Source organism: Chiloscyllium plagiosum, unplaced genomic scaffold (genome assembly GCF_037043375.1).
Source record: "Chiloscyllium plagiosum isolate Xiang-an unplaced genomic scaffold, Cpla_swu_hap1 HiC_scaffold_47, whole genome shotgun sequence".
Taxonomy (NCBI): Eukaryota; Metazoa; Chordata; class Chondrichthyes; order Orectolobiformes; family Hemiscylliidae; genus Chiloscyllium; species Chiloscyllium plagiosum.
In genome coordinates, this window is record NW_028270185.1 from 22,033,298 (window position 1) to 22,055,586 (window position 22,289).

Here is a 22,289-nt window from a genome sequence, read left to right on the forward strand (position 1 = left end):
TCTGTATCACGTAAGGTTCAGCAGTGATGTTGACCAGGACCACCCCCAACTCCCCTTGGTAGTCCGCGTCAATTACGCCTGCCATCACATCAATCCCCTTTAGTGACAGTCCCGACCGCGGGAGGATATGCCCATAGGTTCCAGGGGGACAAATCAATCCTAATCCGGTCTTAATCACCGTAGGTTTCTGTTGGATCAAAGTCTGGGCAGTTAGTGCTCGTAGGTCCAGTCCAGCCGAAGCCGGCGTGGCCCTTACGGGAATATCAGCTTCCTCAGCGAATTTCCACATTTTAATAGGCTGAGTCTTTGGGGTATCACATACTCGTATCATCCTATTCAAGGGTGTTACCCCATTTCCTAATGGGCGGTTATTAATTTGTTTCACCACCCGAATTAGTTGCTTCTTCCAACCTGTTAAGTCATTGCAACCTCCTGCTTTTCGTAGTGAGGACTTCAGAAGCCCATTCATTCGTTCTATAAGTCCCGCAGCTTGTGGGTGATAGGGTACATGATAAACCCATTCCACGTGGTTATCGTGACACCACTGCTTTACCGCCCTTCCTGTGAAATGGGAGCCATTGTCACTCTGGACCTGTATGGGCAATCCATAAAATTGTTCAATCAAATCTAAACATCGCAAGGTAGCCTGTTGATTGTTGTGACGACAGGGATGGGCTACCAAAACCCCAGACATAGTGTCCACAGCTGTACATATGTGGTTACATCCTTGTGAGGAGGGTAAGGGACCCACAAAGTCCATTTGCCAGCTCTGTCCCGGACCATCCCCCCGATGGATATGTCCCATCATGTGTTGGGGCACTCCCTGCCGCTGATGTTGACACTGCTCACACTGTTTTACTGCAGTCTTAACATCATCTACCATAAGATCTATTCCTCGGTCTCGAGCCCATTGCAAGGTTCCTTGCACTCCCCAGTGCCCAGCCTTAAGGTGTGCCCATCTAGCTAGGTCCACTGAGGTGCCCCTTTGCACAATCATGGTTCGGACGATACCATCCACATATCGGTTATGTAGAGCTTCCACATCATTTCGAGATGTATGGGCATCTACGTGGGTGATGTATATGACCAGGTATTGAGCTTTCTCCCATATATCTTCCCATAACTGTTTACCCCATACTTCCCTATTCTGGATCATCCACTGATTGGCCTGCCAAGTTGGCATCCATTGTGTCATGCCGTTAACCACTGACCACGAGTCAGAGAACAAACAAACTCCCATGACCCCTGCTTGCATGACTACCATATGCACTGCTTTTAATTCTGCCCACTGACTACTTTTTCCCTCCCCTAATTCTTCTAGGGTAGTGCCTTGTTTTGGGTTAAAGGCGGCAGCTTTCCATCTACGCTGTCCCGCTTTCCATTGGGCTGACCCATCTACGAACCAAGCCGTGGCTTGTTCATCCGGGGTCAGTTCATCATACCGTTTTCCCATCTTAACGGGTGATTCCTTGTATTCAATCACCTCAAACCGTTTTTCCCCTTCCTCAGGGGCCTCCGCCACTTGCTCATGTAGGACTGACACTCCTTTCTGTCCAGTCCGCACTCTCTCCGACACATACCATTTCCATTTAATGATGCTGCTCTCTTGGGCAGTTCCTATTCGGTGGGTATTGGGGTCACTAAGTACCCACGGAAGAATAGGGATAGCTGTTCTCATGATCACTTCATGTCCAATGGTCAGGGCTTCGGTTTCCACCAAGCCCCAGTAGCATGCTAATAACTGTTTCTCAAAGGGGGTATACCGTTCCCCTGCCGGGGGTAATTTTCGGGACCAAAATCCCAATGGCTTACGGGTTCTTCCCTGTTTTTGCCATAAGCTCCAATTGGCATAATCCCCCTGTGCTGAGACTTGCAGTTCTACAGGTCCTGACTGTATCTTTCCCAAGGATACAGCTTGCTGTATCGCTTGCTTGGCCATTTCAAATGCAGTTTGATGGACCTCCGTCCATTCGAACGCTGCCTTTTTCCTCGTAACTCGATACAAAGGTTTAAAAATTTGTCCTAAATGGGGAATATGCTGTCTCCAGAATCCGAATAACCCAATAAATTGCTGCACGTCCTTCTGGGTGTGAGGGACGGCAAAGACCTGAATCTTATTTTTAGCTTTCGCAGTGATTTCCCTTTCCCCCTTGTTCCACACGATTCCTAAGAATTTTACCGTTTGTGAGGGACCCTGGATTTTGGCTGGGTTGATCTCCCACCCATATCCTCGCATATGTTGAACCAGTTGGTCCAGCAATTCCTGAACCTGCTTCTGACTTGTCCCCTGTATCATCATATCGTCAATATAGTGCGAGATCATCACTTCGTCAGGCACTTTAAAGGTAGCCAAGTGTTCTGCAACTATCCGGTGGCAGATAGTAGGGCTATGCAGATATCCTTGGGGCAATCGCGTGAACGTGAATTGTCTACCCTCCCAAGTGAATGCGAACTGTTCCTGCCTATCTTCGGGAATAGGAATTGTGAAGAAGGCATTAGCCAAATCAATTACTCCGTACCACACCTCTGGATGATGTTGGATTCGTCCTATAATAGTGACGGCATCCGGGACCGCTGCCGTCAAGGCCGGAGTGTGACGGTTTAGTTGCCGATAATCTACCGTCATCCGCCATGACCCATCGGCTTTATGTACGGGCCATAAGGGGTTATTCCACGCCGTGGTGCATGTCCTAAGCACTCCCGCTTCCAAATAATCCTTAATTGTGGCGGATATTTCTTTATGTCCGCCGGGAATCCTATACTGTCTAAGACTTATTACGCGATCGGCGATCGGGATGGGGAAGGGGTCCATTTTAACCTTTCCCACTAACACCGTCCTACAGCGCAAAGCCATTTTCGTGATTCCAAATTCAAACTTCCCTTGTTGGAGGTGAAGTGTTAAACCGGCCAGAATGTCCATTCCCAGGATCCATTCTCTAACTGGTGTAATGATAATTGAATAAGTTTTAATGGGCATTGTACCTATCTTTAGGGGCAATTGTACTGTTTTTCCTTCAATCAGATTACCTCCCAGCCCAACCAGTGTGACTGGGGTTCCTTTAAACTTATGGGGCGTCCCATAGATTAAGGTGGCCTCCGCCCCTGTGTCCACTAGAGCCATAACGGTCTGGACGGATTTGCGCCAATAGATAGTCAATGATACATGAGGTCGAATGTCGTCTGCTGACCATTGGCTCGTTCGTGGGCAAACCCTTGGGGCTTGGCCCGATTCCTATTGTTCCTCCCATTCATCTTCCCCAGACAGCACTGGGTAAAGACGTTTGCCTCGCCCTTCTTTGTTCTTGCCTTTCTTACTAGGTTTCCGGCCACGCCTATCCACTTTATAACACTCTCGGAGGGGAGGCCGTACCTCCTCCTCCTCCTCGTCCTCCGAGGATTCCCACCGCTGGGAAGTGGAAGTTCTACCCCTTCGAGGCTCATTAACAACCGGACCCCGTGTCTGACATTTTTGTGTTAGTAATTCCACTAGGTCTTCCATAGTGGGTCGGGACTCCGTCTCTACCCGGGACACCTTCAGTCCCTTTCGTCTGCATAAGTCTTTTAATTCCGGTGTAGGTAGGCCATCAATCTCCGATGCTGGGACCTGCGCCCGTATCAAAGCTTGCCACAAAGCACGCCGTGAGGGGCCTTGGTTACTTCCTTGATTAGGGTTTACTTTTCCCCCTGCCCGAGCCTCAGGGCGACGCCCCTCCGTGCCCCCCTGAGAAGCACGGGTTGTGGGTCCCCAATCCCCCAAACCACCCATCTCCCTCATCATACTACGGGCATCTCCTAGCGTTTCTCCCTGTCCACTCAACATTATGGTTAATAACAGTGGTTTATAATGGGGGGGGGGCAGTCTTCACTAGGTGGTCTCTAGTCTGTCTACTAACATTTGTGTTATCTACCTCGTCCAGCACTCCCAGCAACAGGGCATCCCGCACACACAAACGGGTTAGCCTCTGAACCCCTTCCTTAATTGTTGTCCAAGTTCCTTCCAAGGGGGGCCAATCGGACGGGAAGGGATACTGTTCGGCCACTGCCCTGGCATACATCCCAAATAAGGTCCCCATACTGCGATCTATTACCATATCCTTGGCTTGTCTGCGGTACCCCAGGTCTATGGCAGCATCCTTTGCTAATCCACCAAACTTGGGAGCATCCTGATAGTCTACCTGCACTTGTTGCCCCCCTTCCTCGAGGAGCCGAATTAGCCATAGCTCTAACGGCTCCCCAGGATTACGTCGGGTTTTCTGGGTGATAAACAGCACCTCATCGGTAGTGAAGTCTTCCGTTAATTCAGAGAATTCTGCAGGAGGCTGAGCCCGCGGTAATTCATGCATAATTGCCTCCCCTTGTTCATTCCGTATAGGGTTTCCTTCCTCATCTAACATTACCTCCCGTTGCACTGGGAGACGTCTCTGAACCTGCTTTCTCCTAACCACTGGTTTAGCTTGGAGTACGGGTGGGTCATCTTCGTACTGATCATCTGAATCTCCCCAAATGTTCCCATCCCAATGATCGATATCCCACCGATCCCCGTTATTTAACTGGGCTACAAACGCCCGTACTTGTACTGGGTCCGGGGTTCGAGGGACCTTCCTTTTCTCTTTCCGTTTCTTAGCAGACAGATACATAATAGTTCGTCCTGCTAGTTCAGTTAATGCTGTCAATTCAGCTTTTAACTTCATAATTTCCTGCCTCAACATAGAGGCATCTCCCGAACTGAGTCCCTGCTCATGTTTCAGGAGGGCTAATTCTGCTTCAGCTTTTTGGCGCTTGTCTGACTGTTGTCTACAAGCCGCCGCACAGGCCCACATCCTCCGCTGTACCCCAGGCAAGGGGTTCTTCGGCAGGACTGGGATCCTCTCAAGGGTGGACAGCAGCGACCCTGGGGTTCCTACGCCCTCGGCCTCCCAGTTCTCCGGTCGCCCCACACCATTTCTCAAACAAACTGCCACGCCATGCCACGGTCCATGCCATCCCGGGACGGTCGGGACCTCCACAGTTTGTTCCTCTGGTTTCTTAGCCTTTTTACAAAACATTGTTCTGTATCAAAATCTTTCCTCAATTGCGATTGATCCTGCCGACTACGCCAAAATGTTTTAAAAAATTCTCAAGGTCAAGGACCAGGCTCGCAGGAAAGTAGTCTGACACAGAACAAACAGCCAAGAGGCGAGTCTGCTAGAATATAAGTGTTTTATTCCCCGCAGCGTCGCCACAACCAGGTCTCGTACTTACAACGGGTCTGGTTTATACTCACTCTACGTGTTACCGGAACTGGGAGCCGTCAGTTCTCGTAGAGCAGTTGCCAACAACCCACGCTCGGCGGTTAAACGCAACCCCGGAGCAGACTCTACCGAACTGGAGACTTTTCCAGCTGATATACTCTTTTCGAGATCTAAACATTCATGTGAACAGCAGAGCAAGGCTGAAAAACACATTCCATTCTGGTCACATACAGATAAGAAGATTCACACGGGAAGGTGTGTAATAAGATTCACACGGGACTAAGCGACACCTTCCATTTTCGGTTAGATTCACACATGTATTGGGACACAATTTTAACCCTTTCACCACAGGCCCCCAGAACATTATCTGGGTCTCTGGATTAACAGTCCAACAATAATACCACTAAGCCATCACCTCCCCGTTAATGCAGAATGCAGTCATTCAGCTTGTTGAATCTGTGGTGGCTCTTTTGAGAGCAATTCAGTCAATCCCACCCAGTTTCCTTTTGAAATCGTTAATTGTCTCCAATTCTAGAGTTTGTAGGTGGTGGGTTCCAGGTCATTGTCACTCGATGAGTAGGAATGTAATCCCCACTAAATCATTTGTGTAACTTTTTAAATTTGTGCATCCACAGTCATTGTACTGTCAGCTAATGGTATTAGTATTTGTTTGTGTCCCTTATCTAAATCAGTGCTCCAATGTGACCTAACTAAAGTAGTATGCACCTGCCACATTACTTACCAACGTTTCTATTCTAAGGCCCTACAGGTGAAGGCAAGCATCCTTTACCACCTTATCCTCTTGTGTTGCCACTTATAAGCTATGGACTTGGACTCCAAGATCCCTATATATATCAGTGATTCAAATGGTCTTGCCATTTACTGTGTACGTTCCTCTTAAATTTGACCTCCCAAACTGCATCACCTCACGCTTGTCTGGGTTAAAAACTACCTGCTATTTCTCCGCCCAACTCACCCGCTGTATCCTTTGACAAACTTCCTCACTATCCACACTTCCATCAATTTTTTGTGTCGTCTGTAAACTTGCTAATTAGATCACCTACACTTTATCCAAATCATTTATGTACATAATATATATATATATATATATATATATAACATATATCTATATTACACACAACAGAGGTCCCTGCATTGATCCATGTGGAACACCACTGGTCACAAACCTCCAGTTAGAAAAGCACTCCTCCACAAATAGACATTATCGATAACATTTGACCTACCCTCCTCACCGTCACTTCCTCAAAAAATTCAAGTTTGCGAGACAAGGCCTCTCCCACGCAAGCCCATGCTGACTATCTGTAATATCCCATTCTTTTCCAATTGCAAATAAATCCTGTCCCTAAGAATCTTTTCCAATAATTTCCCTATCATTGATATAAGGCTCACCAGCCTGTAATTTCCTGGATTATCCCTATTGACCATCTTAAACAAAGGATAAACATTGGATATTCTCCAGTCTTCTGAGAACTCTCCTAGTATCTCTGTCATAGGCTCCAGCAGTCTCCTCCCTTGCCACCTTCAATATCCTGGGTTAGATCCCATCAGGCTCTAGGGACTTAGCTACTGTAATGTTTTTCAACACACACTGTACCACTTCTTTGATATTGACATGCTGTAGAATATCAACATACCCCTCCCTGATCTTACCTTCATCCACCTTCATTCACCAGAACCTGGTGAATACCGATGTGAAGAACTGATTCAGAGTTTCATCCACTTGCTCTGGCTCCAGGCATAAGCTACCTGCTTTGTCCTTGAGTGGACCCACCCTTAGCTACCCTCATACTCCTAATTTACATATAAAATTGCTTGGGACCCTCCTTAATCTTACTTTCCAAGGGTATTTCATGGCCCTGGTTGCCCTCCTAATTCTTTGTTTGAATTCTTCCCTTTTTCCATTATATTCCTCAAAAGCGTTATCTGATTTCAGTTTCCTAAGTCTTACATACACTTCCTTTTTATTTTTTGACCAAACTTTTAATATCTCTCATTATCCAAGCTTGCTGAATCTTGCTCTCCTTAACTTCATCCTCGCAGGAAAATGCTGGTCCTGAACTCAGATCAACTGGCCTGGAAAAGACACCCACATGTCAGATGTGGATGTACCCTCAAACATCTGTCCCCAATCTAGTTTCTCCAATTCCTGCTAAATACTGTAGTAATTAGCCTCCCCCGCCCCATTTAGCACCTAAGCACCTATCTGTATCGATAACTGGTCTTAAAACATACAGAATAACAATCATTGTCTCCGAAATACTTCCCCACTGAAAGTTGGATCATTCATTCCCCAATATAAGGTCCAGTATGTCTCCTTCGGGGGTTTGGAATGTCTCCATAGAGTTTCAAGATACCCTCCTGGATGTACCAACCAAATTCTGCCCCATCTAAGCCCCTGGCATTAAGGGAGTCCCTATCATTATTGGGGAAGTTAAAATCACCCACTACAACAATGCTGTTTGTTTTCACATCTATCCATCGTCTGCCTGCATATCTTTTCCTCTCTTTCTCATTATTTGTTGCGAGGCCGATGTTACAACCCCACCATAGTGACTGCACCTTTCTTGTTCCTAAGTTCTACCCAAATAGCCTCACTGGATGAGCTCCCTGAGATGTCCCCTCTCAGTACAGCTATGACATTCTTCTTAATTAGTAATGGAACTCCCCACCATTTACATCCTCCTCTAGCTCACCTGAAACATTTAAACCCTGGAATATTGAGCTACCCTTCTCTCAACCAAGTTTTAGTAATGGCCACAATATTGTGGAGCTGTAAGCTCATCTCCCTTACCTGCTGTGCTCCTTGCTCTCCAGACCGCCAGTCCAGCCTTTTCATCTTGCTTTTCAACTTTTACCTCACTCCCTAAATTCCCTTTACAGAACCTCACCTTTCTTCCTGCCTATATCATTGGTACCAATATGAACCATGACCTCTGGCTGCTCACCCTCCCCTTTTGGAATGTCTCACTCAAAAGATATCCTTGTCCCTAGAGTCTCAAACTGTTTATCCTTTGCTCCTAAGATAGTCCCTCCATACCGGAGATCACCACAGTGAAATGATATATTTCCTTAAATAAGGAAACAAATCTGTTAATAGTATTCCAGACGTGATCTTTTGAGTATCTTGTACAGTTAGGTAAAAACAATGACTGCAGATGCTGGAAACCAGATTCTGGATTAGTGGTGCTGGAAAAGCACAGCAGTTCAGGCAGCATCCGACTGCTCCTCAGATACTGCCTGAACTGCTGTGCTTTTCCAGCATCACTAATCCAGTACCTTGTACATTTGCAGTAAAATATCCCTAATCTTATATTCCGATTGTCTTGCTATTCCAGCGTTCCATTAGCCTTCCTGATTTCACGTTGTGTGCTAGCTTTCTTTGTTTTGCACAATTTACATCCAAATGGGCGGCACGGTGGCTCAGTGGTTAGCACTGTGGCCTCACAGCGCCAGGGATCCGGGTTCGATTCCAGCCTTGGGTGACTGTGTGGAGCTTGCACATTCTCCCTGTGTCTGTGTGGGTTTCCTCCGGTTGCTCCGTTTTCCTCCCACAGTCCAAAGATGTACAGGTCAGGTGGGTTGGCCATGCTAAATTGCCCATAGTGTGAGGTGCGTTAGTCAGAGGGAAGTGGGATACTCTTCAGAGGGTCGGTGTGGACTTGTTGGGCCGAAGAGCCTGTTTCCACACTGTAGGCAATCTAATCTAACCTAAAACTATTTGCTTTGCAGCTTTCTGCAAGTTTTGTCCGTTTAAGTAATTTTTTTTGTTCTCCAGTTAAAAATGAACAACTTCACATTTTCCCACATTCTACCCCATTTACTAACTTTTTGCCCACTTACTTAACCTATCAGTATCACTCTGTAAACTATTTGTCTCCCTCTGTCAACCTGGCTTTCCAGCTATTTTTGTGTCACCTGCGAATTTGGCTGTATCTGTACTACATTTACTTTCCACCAAGCCGTTGCAATATATAGTAAACAGTTGTGGCCCCAGCAGTGATTCCTGTGGAAAATCACTGGTCGTGAGTCACCAACCGTAGAAAAACCTATTATTCCCACTCGCTGTTTCCTGCCTGTGAGCCAATTCTCTGTCTATTCCAATGTACTGGAACAACAGTGGGGCTCTCCGGACATAGCCTTTTGTGAGATACCTTATTGCATGCCTTCTGTAAGTCAATATGCAACTCATCTGATTTCCGTGTATCCAGTTTGGTTGAGACTTCCTTGAAAAATTCTGAAGAATTAGGCTGACATAGTTTCTCTTTCATGAACACAAAAACAAAAACAGAAATTGCTGGAAAAGCTCAGGTCCAGCAGCATCTGTGGAGAGAAACCAGATTAACGTTTCAGGCCGAGTGCCCCTTTAGACCTTTCATGAAGCCTTGACGTCTTTCCAAATATTCTGCTATTACTTCCTTCATCATTGATGCCAATAATTTTCTGACCATAGGCCTATGGTTACCTGTTTTTTGCCTCCCTTCTTTCTGAATAGGGGTGCCACATTAAGCAGTTTTCCAAATCTCTGGAAGGTCTCCAGAATCCAGTGAATTCTGGAAAATTAGAAACAACACCTCTTTGTGGCTGCCTGTTTTAGGATCCTAGGAATGCAAGCTATCAGAGCCATGGGACTTAGCTACCTTCAGCCCCATTAGTTTGTCTAATACTACTTCTCTAGTGAAGTTATTTAGTTCCTTGTTTGTACTATTTTGTACTAATGGAACTTTTGAATTATCTTCCACTGTAATGCCATTTCTTTGTTCCCAAAATAATCTCCCTAGATTCATTTTCTAAGGGTATATGTTCACTTTGACCTCTTTCTTTCTTCATTTATTTAAAGAAGGTCCATTGTCAATTTTTAAATATTCTCACTAGTTTGCTCTCATAAAGTATTTACTCTGCCTTTAGGGATAGTTTCTTAGCCTACTGGGATAAATTCCGAATGCAGCAAAGCAGGGCTGAAAAGAGCTGTCACTGACTCTGACCTCCTTTTATGCTTTCTCTTTGAACTTAATATTCTCCTTGACTTGCTTGGATAGCCACGGTTGGTAATCCCTCTCTCTGAATCTTTTCTCCTTACTGGGATGTATTTTTGCTGAGAGTCATGAGTTTCTTCCTTAAATATCTGGCACTGCTTGCTTACTGTCATTGCTGCTTATCTCAGAGAAAGTAAGGACTACAGATGCTAGAGGTCGGAGTCAAAAAGCATGTCGCTGGAAAAGCACAGCAGGTCAGGCATTCCTGACGAAGGGCTTATGCCCGAAACGTCAACTCTCCTCAGATGCTGCCTGTCCTGCTGTGCTTCTCCAGCGCCATGCTTTTTGATTCCTGCTAATCGATCTATCCATTTCACTTTAGCTAACTCAATCTTTATTTCACTGTAATTCCCTCCAAGTTGAACGTAGTTGTTTCTGAAACATGTTTCTCATTCTCAAACTGCGTATGAGATGTTATGATCACTACTTCCTTTTTTTTAAACTCTATGGTCATTTATTAAGCCTGTGTTATTACCCAGTACTAGATCCCATGTAGAAAACTATCGAGAATGCACTCGATGAATTTATTGTTGTAGTTACCCTTTCCAATTTGACTAACCCAGTCAACATAAAGATTAAAGTTACCCATAATTCTTGCTGTCTGTTTACATGCTCTTATTTGTTGATTTATAGTCTTTCCAACAGTGTGTTTCGGGGTCTGTACACTACTCCTTTCCCTTGCTGTATGTTTTTTTTTAGCCTCTGCCCAAACAGACTCTGCATCATCTTAGGCTAGATCATCTCAAGCAGCTGTCCTCATTTCATTTTTTATTAACAGCACTACCCCACCACCTCTTCCATCCTTCCCATCTCTCTGAAAAGTCAAATATCCCTGAATATTGCATTACCAGTTTTGGTCTCCTTGCAGTCATTCCATAATGGCATGTTCGTTCATGTCAGTTTGCTGTCAGTTCGTTTACCTTAGTCAGAATGCTTTGTGCGTTAAGATACAAAGTCCTTAAGCTTGTTATATTATTGAATTTCTCACCACTTTTATGATTCCTTGGTCCAAAATAACATTTGCACATTCTGTCCCTTCCTTTTGTTTTCTGGTAACAGTGAACCCTGTCATTAACCTACATTTCTACCTTCAATTTTATAATTTGCCATTCGACTCAATGCATCCCTCCACTATTTACCTTCAACCCTATTCACAGCCATAGTTATGCAGTTTGCCAGGATTCTGATCCAGCCCCCATTGGAACAGCTCTCTCGAGAAGGAACTGAGGGCATTGTTGCTACGTTTGCAGATGACATAAAGATAATTGGAAGGACAGGTAGGGTTGAGGAGATGGGGATTTTGCAGAAGGACTTGGGACAGGCTAGGAGAGTGGACAAAGGTGGCAGATGGAATACATTGTGAGAAAGTGTGATGTTATGGTAGGAAGACTACCGATGTGGGATATTTTCTAAATGAAGGAAGGGTTCTGAAATCTGAAGCATAAAGGAAGTTGAGAATCAGGATTCTCTTAAGATTAACATGCAGGTTAAGCTGGCAGTTAGGAAGGTAAATGCAACGTTAGTATTCATTGTGAGAGCTTGAATACAAGAACAAAGATGTATGGCAAAGACTATATAGGCTCTGGTCAGATAACATTTGGAATATTGAGAGCAGTTTTGGGCTTTTTATTTAAGGAAAAACATGGTGGTCCTGGAGGGCGGAGGGGGTCCAAAGAAGGTTTACAAGAATGAGTCTGGGATTGAAGAACTTTTAATATGAGGAGCGATTGGGGCTCTACATACTGTAGCTTAGAAGGCTGAGCGGGGAAATCTCATTGAAACTTACAGAATAATGAGTTGGACGGAGTGGATGTAGAGGAGATATATGCACTAGTAGGAGAGACTAGTGGGACCTGAAGGCACAGCCTCAGAATGAAGGAACAGCCTTTTAGAACTAAGCTGAGGAATTCCTTCAGCCAGACGGTGGAAAATCTATGGAACTCATTATTGCAGGTGACTGTGGAAGCCAAGTCATTGAGTGTATTTAAGACAGAGAGGTTCTTGATTAGTAAGGGGATTAAAGGTTACGAGAAGAAAGCATGAGGATGCAATTGAGATGATCGAATGGTAGAGTAGACACAATGAGCTGAGTGGCGTTATTCTCTTATGGTCTTCTAATAAATGGTGCTTGACCACAGTGTTTATAAAGCAGGGTTTGACACTGAGTCATACAAAATGTTATCAACACTTGGTCAAAGAGGTAGGTTTGAGGATTGTTTTAAAGGTGGAAAGCGAATAAAAGAGAAACATAAGTTAGAGGCTGATCTACTGAAGCACAGCCAGTAATTTAAAATTGTGGGTGGACATGAGGCTGGAATTTAAGGAGTTGAGAAATCTCAGAGGGTTGTGCACCTGGAGGAGATTGTGGAGATAGGGAGGAATTTGAAAGCAGGGCTGAGTCCAGGGACCAGTGTGGGTTATCCAGGACAGGACTGATGCATGAATGCAAATTGATGCGAGCAATGTCATGGCCAGCAGAGATTTGCTTAACATCAGGATTATAGAGGAGAGAATGTGGGAGAACCCCCAGCCTGTATATTGGAATAGTCCAATCTCGAGGTAATAAAGGTATTGAGGAGGGTTCATCAGCAGATATTGCGGTGGCTGAGGAGTTGTTATGGAGGTGGGAATATAAGATGTTAATTATGATGCTGAGACTCATTTCAAGGTCAGATATGATTACAAAGTGGTGAATAGTCTGGTTTCGCCTCAGAGGGAAGACGACAGTGGCTAGAAATGATGTCCCACGAATTCAAACCCATTTCTCCCACACCAATCTTTGAGTCACATGTTTACCTCTTTCCTCTCATTGACCCTGTGCCAGTTAGCTTGTGGCTCCTGTAATTGGAGATTAATTCCTTTTTATGTTCTGCTTTTTAGTTTAGCTCCTAGATGCTCAGTATTCCCTCAGCAGAATCTCTCTCTACCTATATTGTTGGCACTATGTGGACCACGACACCTGGATTTTGCCCCTCCCGCTGTAAGTTGCTCTCCAATCCCATTGAGAGATCCTGAATCTAGGCTCTAGGCAGGTAACATAGCCATTGTTCCTGGCCACAGAGAAAAGTGTCCGCTCACTATATACTATCCCCAATTACAACTACATTTCTCTTTTATTCCCTGTCTTGACTGGCTTCTTGTACCATGGTGCTGTGGTCAGTTTGCTCATCCTTCCTGCAGCCCCTACTCTCATCCACACAGGGAGCAAGAATTTCAAAGCTGTTAGACAAGCTCAAGGGCTGAAGCTTCTTCAGCACTACCTCCTGGATCTCTCTACCTGCCTTGCTCATAGACACCTGTCCTGTCCCAAGCCACTCAAGAAATTCGAAGCAGTTAATCTAAGGGGTGTGACTGCTTCCTGAAACAGTGTCCAGGTTACTCTGCCCCTTCCTTGAAGTGTCATAATGTTTGAAGCTCAGACTCCAGCTCATCAACTTTGCGACAGAGGTCCTTAAGCAAACAACATCTGCTACAGATGTGGTCACTATGGGGTCCAGCTCCCACATCATGCAGGTACAACACATCATCTGGCCCTGCATCTCAATTTTATTTACTTCATTCTTAATTTGTGCTTTTTAAAATGTCCTACTTTTAGTTTGTAATCTGTAAACATTTCTCCTATTTACCTTAAATCTGAAAGTAATCTATAATAGTCAAAGTCAAAAATCCACAACCACCTGATGAAGGAGCGTCGCTCCGAAAGCTAGTGCTTCCAATTAAACCTGTTGGACTGTAACCTGGTGTTGTGTAATTTTTGACTTTGTACACCCCAGTCCAACACCGGCACCTCCAAGTTATAATAGTCAAATTAGCATGCCAACCAGTGAACGGTTGGCTTACCTATGACTTACCTATCATATAAATCTGCTTTGTCACGGGGCCTTAATTCTGGTTTCAGCTTATCCTGTCAAAACAAATCTTAAATTTTATGAGCCAAAAAAAGCAAGCAAAAAGCATCTCTTCCCTTCGACAGCAAATTTCCACTTACACAGATTTAATATTGGTTTTCCTCTTGAATACATATTCTCGTGAATTGTCCTGATGAGTACAAAATGAAAAACTTCACCAAAATGACATTTTATAGTAAAACTCAAGTTCTGCACAACCAAAGCAAGGACTGATTCGGGATAGTCAGCCTCACTTTATGCATGGGCAATCGTGTCTCACTAACTTGAGTGAGTTATTTTTGAAGTAGTAACAAAGAGGATTGATGAGGACAGAGTGGGTGTGATCTGCATGGACTTCAGTAAGCCGTTCGGCAAGGTTCCCCACGGGAGACTGGTTAGCAAGGTTAGCTCACATGGAATACAGGGAGAACTAGCCATTTGGATACAGAACTGGCTCAAAGGTAGAAGACAGAGAGTGGTGGTGGAGGGTTATTTTTCAGACTGGAGGCCTGCGACCAGTGGAGTGCCACATGGATCAGTGCTGGGTCCACTGCTTTTCGTCATTTATATAAAACGATTTGGATGCGAACATAGGAGGTACAGTTAGTAAGTTTGCAGGTGACACCAAAATTGGAGGTGTAGTGGACAGTAACGAAGGTTATCTCAATAAACTCCACCTTGACCAGATGGACCAATGGGCTGAGGAGTGGCAGATGGAGTTCAATTTAGATAAATGTGAGGTGCTGCATTTTGGAAAGACAAATCAGGGCAGGATGTATACACTTAATGGTAAAGTCCTGAGGAGTGTTGCTGAACAAAGAGACTTTGGAGTGCAGGTTCATAGCTTCTTGAATTTGGAGCCGCAGGTAGATAGGATAGTGAAGAAGGCGTTTGGTATGATTAGATTCCCTACAGTATGGAAGCAGGCCATTGGGCCCCACCAGTCCACACCGACCCTCCGAAGAGTAACCCACCCAGACCCATTTCCCTCTGACTAATGCACCTGACACTAGGGGCAATTTAGCATGGCCAATCCACCTAATCTATACATCATTGGATTGTGGGAGGAAACCGGAGTACTCAGAGGAAACCAACGCAGACACAAGGAGAATGTGCAAGCTCCACACAGACAATCGCCCAAGGCTGGAATTGAACCTGGGTCCCTGGCGCTGTGAAACTGCAATGCTAACCACTGAGCCACTGTGCCACCCTCTAATATGCTTTCCTTTACTGGTCAAAGCATTGAGTATAGAAGTTCAGACATTATGTTCCGGAAATAGGTTAGGCTGTTTTCAGAATACTGTGTGCAATTCTGGTCGCCCTCCTATAGGAAGGGTGTTGTGGAACTTGAAAGGATTCAGAAAAGACTTGCAAGGATGTTGCCAGGGTTGGAGGATTTGAGCTACAGGGAGAGGCTGAATAGGCTGGGGCTGTTTTCCCTGGAGCATCGGAGGGTGACCTAATAGGGGTTTATAAAATCACGAAGGGCATCGATTGGGTAAATAGACAAGGTATTTTCCCTGGAGTGGGGGAGTCCAGAACTAGAGGGCATAGGTTTAGGGTGAGAGGGGAAAAATTTAAAAGGGACCTAAGGGGTACCTTTTTCTCACAGAGGGTGGTACATGTATGGAATGAGCTGCCAGAGGAAGTGGTGGAGGCTGCAACAATTACAAAATTTAAAAGGCATCTGGGTGGGTATAGGAAGAGTTTAGAGGGATATAGGCCAAGTGCTGGCAAATGGGACTAGATTAATTTAGGATATCTGGTTGGCATGGATGAGTTGGACCAAAGGGTCTATTTTCGTGCTATACATTTCTATGACTCTAAAGGGATTACTTGAATGTATGGACTTGGGAAATGCGGTTTTAACTACAGCTAGTCTATTTCTGTTAAATTATTTCTCATTTTCATGTTTGCAGGGCGCAGTGGCTCAGACCTGGGAAGATGCACCGTACTTTTTCATCATTCAGGTGCAAGGACGGAACACTTCGAATAAGAATTGGAGTTTAATCTGTAGGTTTTCAGTATAGTAGTAAAATAATGCTCTGATGAAAAGTCATCGAGTCTCGAAACATTTGCTTGCTCTTTCTGTATGGATGTTGTCTGATCTGCTGTGATTTCCAGCATGTTTTGTTTTCAGCTCTAATCCCTGATTTCAGCTGAGACAGGGACCACAAAGGACTACAATTCACTAGGCTATGCTGGGGACAGTAATTTTGATACAATTTCATTACTGATCCCCAACTATCACAGGTGATATTGTGAAGTTTGTTGTCGTCGAGAAGTAGAGTCTAGGTATGAAATCCTAGAATTTGTGGGCTTGTGAAATAAAAACTGGAAAAGTACATTAAAGCATGACAGCAGTCATATTAGTTAGTTATTGACCATTGTTGCGAGATTGATCTGTAAAGCTGGGTAATCGACTCAAGACCTACAGTGCAGGGGCATTTGCAAGCTTGATAAAAGTGGAAAGCTCGAAGAAACAAGGTGGGAAATAATGGTAAGGTAATACCAAACTTCATCTCATTGAAAGCAAGGTGCTGTGGATACCAGAAATCTGAACTAAAAGCAAAATGCTGGAAATACTCAGTTGGTGACTCAGCATCTCTCTCTCTTTCTCCCCCTCTCTCTCTTTTTCTCCCTCTCTCTCTCTCTTTTTCTCCCTCTCTCTCTCTCTTTCTCCCTCTCTCTCTCTCTTTCTCCCTCTCTCTCTCTCTTTCTCCCTCTCTCTCTCTCTTTCTCCCTCTCTCTCTCTCTTTCTCCCTCTCTCTCTCTCTTTCTCCCTCTCTCTCTCTCTTTCTCCCTCTTTTTCTTTCTGTCTTCCCCCTCTCTCTCTCAAAACAGAGATAATATTTCAGATTGACCTTTTGTGGACTTGGTGAAAGGTTACAAACCTGAAATATTAACTCTGCTTCTCATTCCTGCCTGGAGATAGCCCACGTGATCTGCTAATGAAGGAGAAGAAACTCAAAATTGTGACAATTATCGCACTCTGACACAGAAAATGGGCAGCTGCTGTCTGGGCAGACTGATACATAATACAGTTCCTGTGAACACCAAGTAAAGATTAGCTTTGTGTTAATATCAAAGCAGAATGGTATGAGAGTGGGCTGTCTCTTTGAAAAGAAGACAGTAAACGGAGATGGATTTATGGCGATACACCAGATTTTTTGGATTTTTAAGGAGCAAGCAGCACATTTTGCTGAGGGAAGTTAAATATGGGAGACTTGGGCTGAGTCAGAGAATGTTGTAAGTTGCAGATTGACAGGGAGAAGTGATCCTGAGGGTAAGGAGGTGGGATATATTCTAGTAATGCATTTAGGCAAGACTAATTCTAGAGCGAGTTATACAATGAACGGAAGAGCCCTAGGAAAAGTTGATGAGAAAAGAGATCTAGGAGTGCAGGTCCATTGTACCCTGAAGGTTGCTGCACAGGTGGATGGAGTGGTCAAAAAGGCATATAGTATGCTTGCCTTCATTGGACGGGATATTGAGTATAAGAGCTGGCAAGTCATGTTAAAATTGTACAGGACGTTGGTTCAGCCACATTTAGAATAGTTGCCCTGTTAAGTAGTGTTTGATTTATGTTGATTTTAGTTGATTTGTTGAAGTCTCAAGTCTTAAGATATTAAATCTTGACCTGTGGTTTATTTCTATTGGTTGCTGAGAATTTGTTTTTAAAGTTCGTGATAGGATTAGTTGCAAATTGAAGGCTGTTGTAGAATTGAAACCCTGTTGCAAAACTGGATGCAGTGGAATTTTCCAAAGTTTAGATAAAGAAAATTTCATGTTTGCCTTTGCTTATTTGGTGCTCAGGCATTTCTGGAAAGAAGTCCTATCTGTTAATGGCTTAGAACCGTGAACAAGTGTTAATGGAAGCCTGTGGCTTGCAGGTTTTGAGGTTGACTTGAATAGGGGCTAAACAAGCAGATTATTGAAATATTACTTCAGTACATAAACTGAGAGGAAAAGGGTGATCCCAGTAGCAGTTGAGTTAACCAGGCTTCAATACAAATTAATCAAGTTGAGTTGGAAGTGGCAAATATATACATTCAAAAAGAAGAGAAATGCGAAAATTAAGGAATAGATCAATTTGAACATTTGAATTAGAATTTCAAAAGCAAGAGACTCTAACTCCGATGGGAGAGAAAGGATGTGAGGAAATTTCAAATAGACAGAATTATTGTGTGATTAGAGAAGGTAATAAGTCTTGGTGACTTAGAATTAACTCATGACTAGATTAGATTAGATTCCCTACAGTGCGGAAACAGGCCCTTCGGCCCAACAAGTCCACACCGACCCTCTGAAGAGTAACCCACCCAGACCCATTTCCCTCTGACTAATGCACCTCGCACTATGGGCAATTTAGCATGGCCAATTCACCTGAACTGCACACTTTGGACTGTGGGAGGAAACCGGAGCACCTGGAGGAAACCCACACAGACACGGGGAGAATGTGCAAACTCCACACAGACAGTCACCCAAGGCTGAGAATCAAACCTGGGACCCTGGTGCTGTGAGGCAGCAGTGCTGTCCACTTAGCCACTGTGCCCCCCCCATTGTTTTGAGTTTTACAAGGACCATTTGCCCAGTGTGTCTGTCAGAGGAAGTATTTCAGAAAGTTGCGATGAAACCTCAATAACCAAAAGAAACTTGACTTGTTTATCGCAGGTTCACACGAAAGGTTTTGAAGGTGTGCTCATTCCTTTCAGACAAGTCGGGTGACTGTTATAATGAAAATAGTTGTTCTCAGTGCCGGGTTTGTATCAGAGGATTACAAGCACTGAAATGTGATAAAAGGGCAAGAATGATCGCTGTACTCCAGGCAGGAAGTTAGAATGTTTACAATCTCGGGCATTGAGAAGGTCTTTGCTGTAGCACAATCATCAGACTGTCAAAAAGGGATGAGTATATCCAAAACTTTTCCTACAAGCCCATTCTGCAATTAAAGAATTAGGTTTTCCTTTGGTCATTGCATTACCATGGTAGCTTTCCCAAATACTACTACGCTACAAGTAGATGCTAAGAATTTTGGCAATATTGCATTTTAATTTGTATTTTCCCCTTTAACTAAAGGTGGAAAAAAAAATGTTCTTGACTGGCTGGGAAGATGGTGGCCATACTTAATAATGAACCAGAGACAGATTGATGTAATCAAGTGATAGCCAACGTTAAGGGCATTTAAATGGACATTGGATAGACATATGGACAGAAATTCAATAGTGTAGGATAGATGAGTTTCACAGGTCGGGGCAGCATCGAGGGCTGACGGGCCTATACTGCGCTGTAATGTCCTATGTTCTACATCTTAATACAAAACTTTGGAGAGACAGAGTATGCAGCTGTTGTTAAAAGCAGGCAGAAACTGATTTTGTGTTAGCAACTGAGCAAGATGTTTGTGAGAGCAAGTTCTCTATTTGAAAAGAAGATGGCAGTTGCGTTAACGGAACGCAATTTGCTAAAGCGGGTCTTGATAATGGAAATTGAATCCTTCCAGCTTTTGAAGGACATTAGATTTGCAACCTGGCATGGCGGGGAGAAATGAGCCCTGCTTGCAAGAACATGAGACTGATTTTTATAATGCTGTATATCTGCCAGAGAAGTATGGTGTACAAAGTATTTAGTAATCTTAAAAGCGCTTTCCTTTAGTTGGTGTATTAGTTGCCTGCTAAGTAGTATTGATTTTCGTTCATTTGTTGCAGGAAAAATGCTAGATTCTGAAATATTGACCTTTGGCTTATTTACATCAGACACTTTGAAATTCCGCTATTAAAAAGTCATAGATTTTCCAAGGATTATAACTTCCATCAAATGTTGGTCCTGTTCACCACGTCAAACTTTAGCAAGGGATATTTCGTATTGATGACCTGCACTTCAAGTTGGTTGTTGTATAGGATTGATTAATTAAGGTAGCATGTTTTCTCCTGACTGACACTGATATACAATGTCATTTTAAAATAAATTCTGCTCAAATGATGCAAGAAAGTAGCATATGGTGCAAGTAACCTGATGAGATACTACCCAGTATAATTTTTCATGAGAATTCATGGAGCCTATGGACATATTGGTGTCTAACCAATGAAAGGTCACCTTGCCCTCAGTGTAACGTGTGCATGTTAATGAGGCTGGTTCACACTTGAAACTTCTGAACTGATTTGTTATCTTGTGCTCTTTCTCTCCTTGTAGTAGAAGTAGAAATGTTGGGACCCCACGGATACATTTCTGCTACAGATTGGCCCTTAATGATTGTAAGTATTATACTCACCTTGATGGTTGCAATTTACTAATAAATCTGATTGTTTTAAAGTGTGTTTCCATCTAGCTACATATGTGGGCTAATGAGTGGAAAATCCTGAGAATTAAACTGGGCAATTAATTAAAAGTCTAATGTGGAAAAAGGATTTACTCCATACTTGCAAATGAACAGGCAAGGTGTTTGATTTGCAGTTTATTCAGGGTCTTTTTAAAGTAGGGTTTGCTTTGGGAACATGCACTTTATTAAGTTTTCAATTTTTGCAATTGATTAAAGAGTACCCTACTTTTTCTCTAACATACATGCTCACTCTTTTTCTCTTTCAATCATATGCATTGGCACACACACACCCCTCCTGTGACTATGCCTATTTTAAGGTCACCACAGGTCAAATCCTCACAAACAACATTGTTTTTTTATCTTCCAATATAAAGAGAGTTGAGGCTTGTTTTGCGAAGGTATCCCTGTACAGAGCTGATACATGATGGGAGCAGCTTAATAAAGGTGTGACCTGGGGACCTTGCTACTGCATCACCATCATCAGAGCTGTGTCTCGCAATCGATTTTTTGAACTGAAAGACTGGGGTTTACACATCTTATGGTGATGTTTGAAGCAATTCAGTTCAACAGCTTGCAATATGTGAAGTAACTTTATTTTTGTGAGATGTGGGCATCACTGACAAACAAAGCAGCTATTTTCTGTTCAGCCAGATTCTGTAAACAACCGTAAAAAGACTAATTTGTATAACTGTTGCAAGCAAGCACGCTGCCACCGTGTGTATGTCCAAAACCAGGGTCCACAAATATAGGATGGTCACCAATAAAACCACAAGGAGTTCAGGAGAACCTTCTTTTCAAAAAATGCTTGCTTTGAGGCAGAAAGCGTGGGTGCATTTAAAGGGAAGCTGTATAAGTGAATGAAGGAGAATGGACTTGGAAGAATAACCAGTAGATGAGTTGAGGTAATGTAGGCTTGTGTGGGGCATAAACCCTAGCATGGGCCTTTTGGTGAATGGCTTGCTCCTAGCAAAGTATAACAGGAGGATCCAGTCAACGCCTGTCTGTAAAACTATAAGATGTAATCTGAGGTAACCCTCTTCGCTGTCCACTACATTTCCAATTTCAGTGTCATCTGCAAACTTACTAACTGTACCTCTTATGCTCATATCCAAATCATTTACGTAAATGACAAAAAGTAGAGGGCCCAGCACCGATCCTTGTGGCACTCCACTGGTCACAGGCCTCCAGGCTGAAAAACAACCCTCCACCACCACCCTCTGTCTTCTACCTTTTGAGCCAGTTCTGTATCCAAATGGCTAGTTCTCCCTGTATTCCATGAAATCTAATCTTGCTAATCAGTCTCCCATGGGAAACTTTGTCGAACGCCTCACTGAAGTCCATATAGATCACATCTACTACTCTGCCCTCATCAATCTTCTTTGTTACTTCTTCAAAAAACTCTATCAAGTTTGTGAGACATGATTTCCCACGCACAAAGCCATGTTGACTATCCCGAATCAGTCCTTGCCTTTCCAAATACATGTACATCCTGTCCCTCAGGATTCCCTCCAACAACTTGCCCACCACCAAGTGGACAGCGAAGAGGGTTACCTCAGACTACAACAGGATCTGGACAGAGGGGCCAATGGGCTGAGAAGTGGCAGATGGAGTTTAATTCAGATAAATGTGAGGTCCTGCATTTTGGGAAAGCAAATCTTCGCAGGACTTATACACATAATGGTAAGATCCTAGGGAGTGTTGCTGAACAAACAGATCTTGGAGTGCAGGTTCATAGCTCCTTGAAAGTGGAGTCGCAGGTAGATAGGATAGTGCAGAAGGCTTTCCTTTATTGGTTAGAGTATTG

General features: G+C 43.8%; 1 protein-coding gene across 1 annotated transcript in view; it reads left to right on the plus strand.

The window, feature by feature from the left end:
- LOC122542901 (Golgi-pH regulating cation channel-like) overlaps nt 1-22,289 on the plus strand; it is an 84,487-nt gene that overhangs the window by 24,072 nt on the left and 38,126 nt on the right. The window contains exons 8-9 of the mRNA XM_043681036.2: nt 16,092-16,185; nt 20,359-20,420. Coding sequence (XP_043536971.2) covers nt 16,092-16,185; nt 20,359-20,420 — 156 coding nt within the window. The remainder of the gene's footprint in view (nt 1-16,091; nt 16,186-20,358; nt 20,421-22,289) is intronic.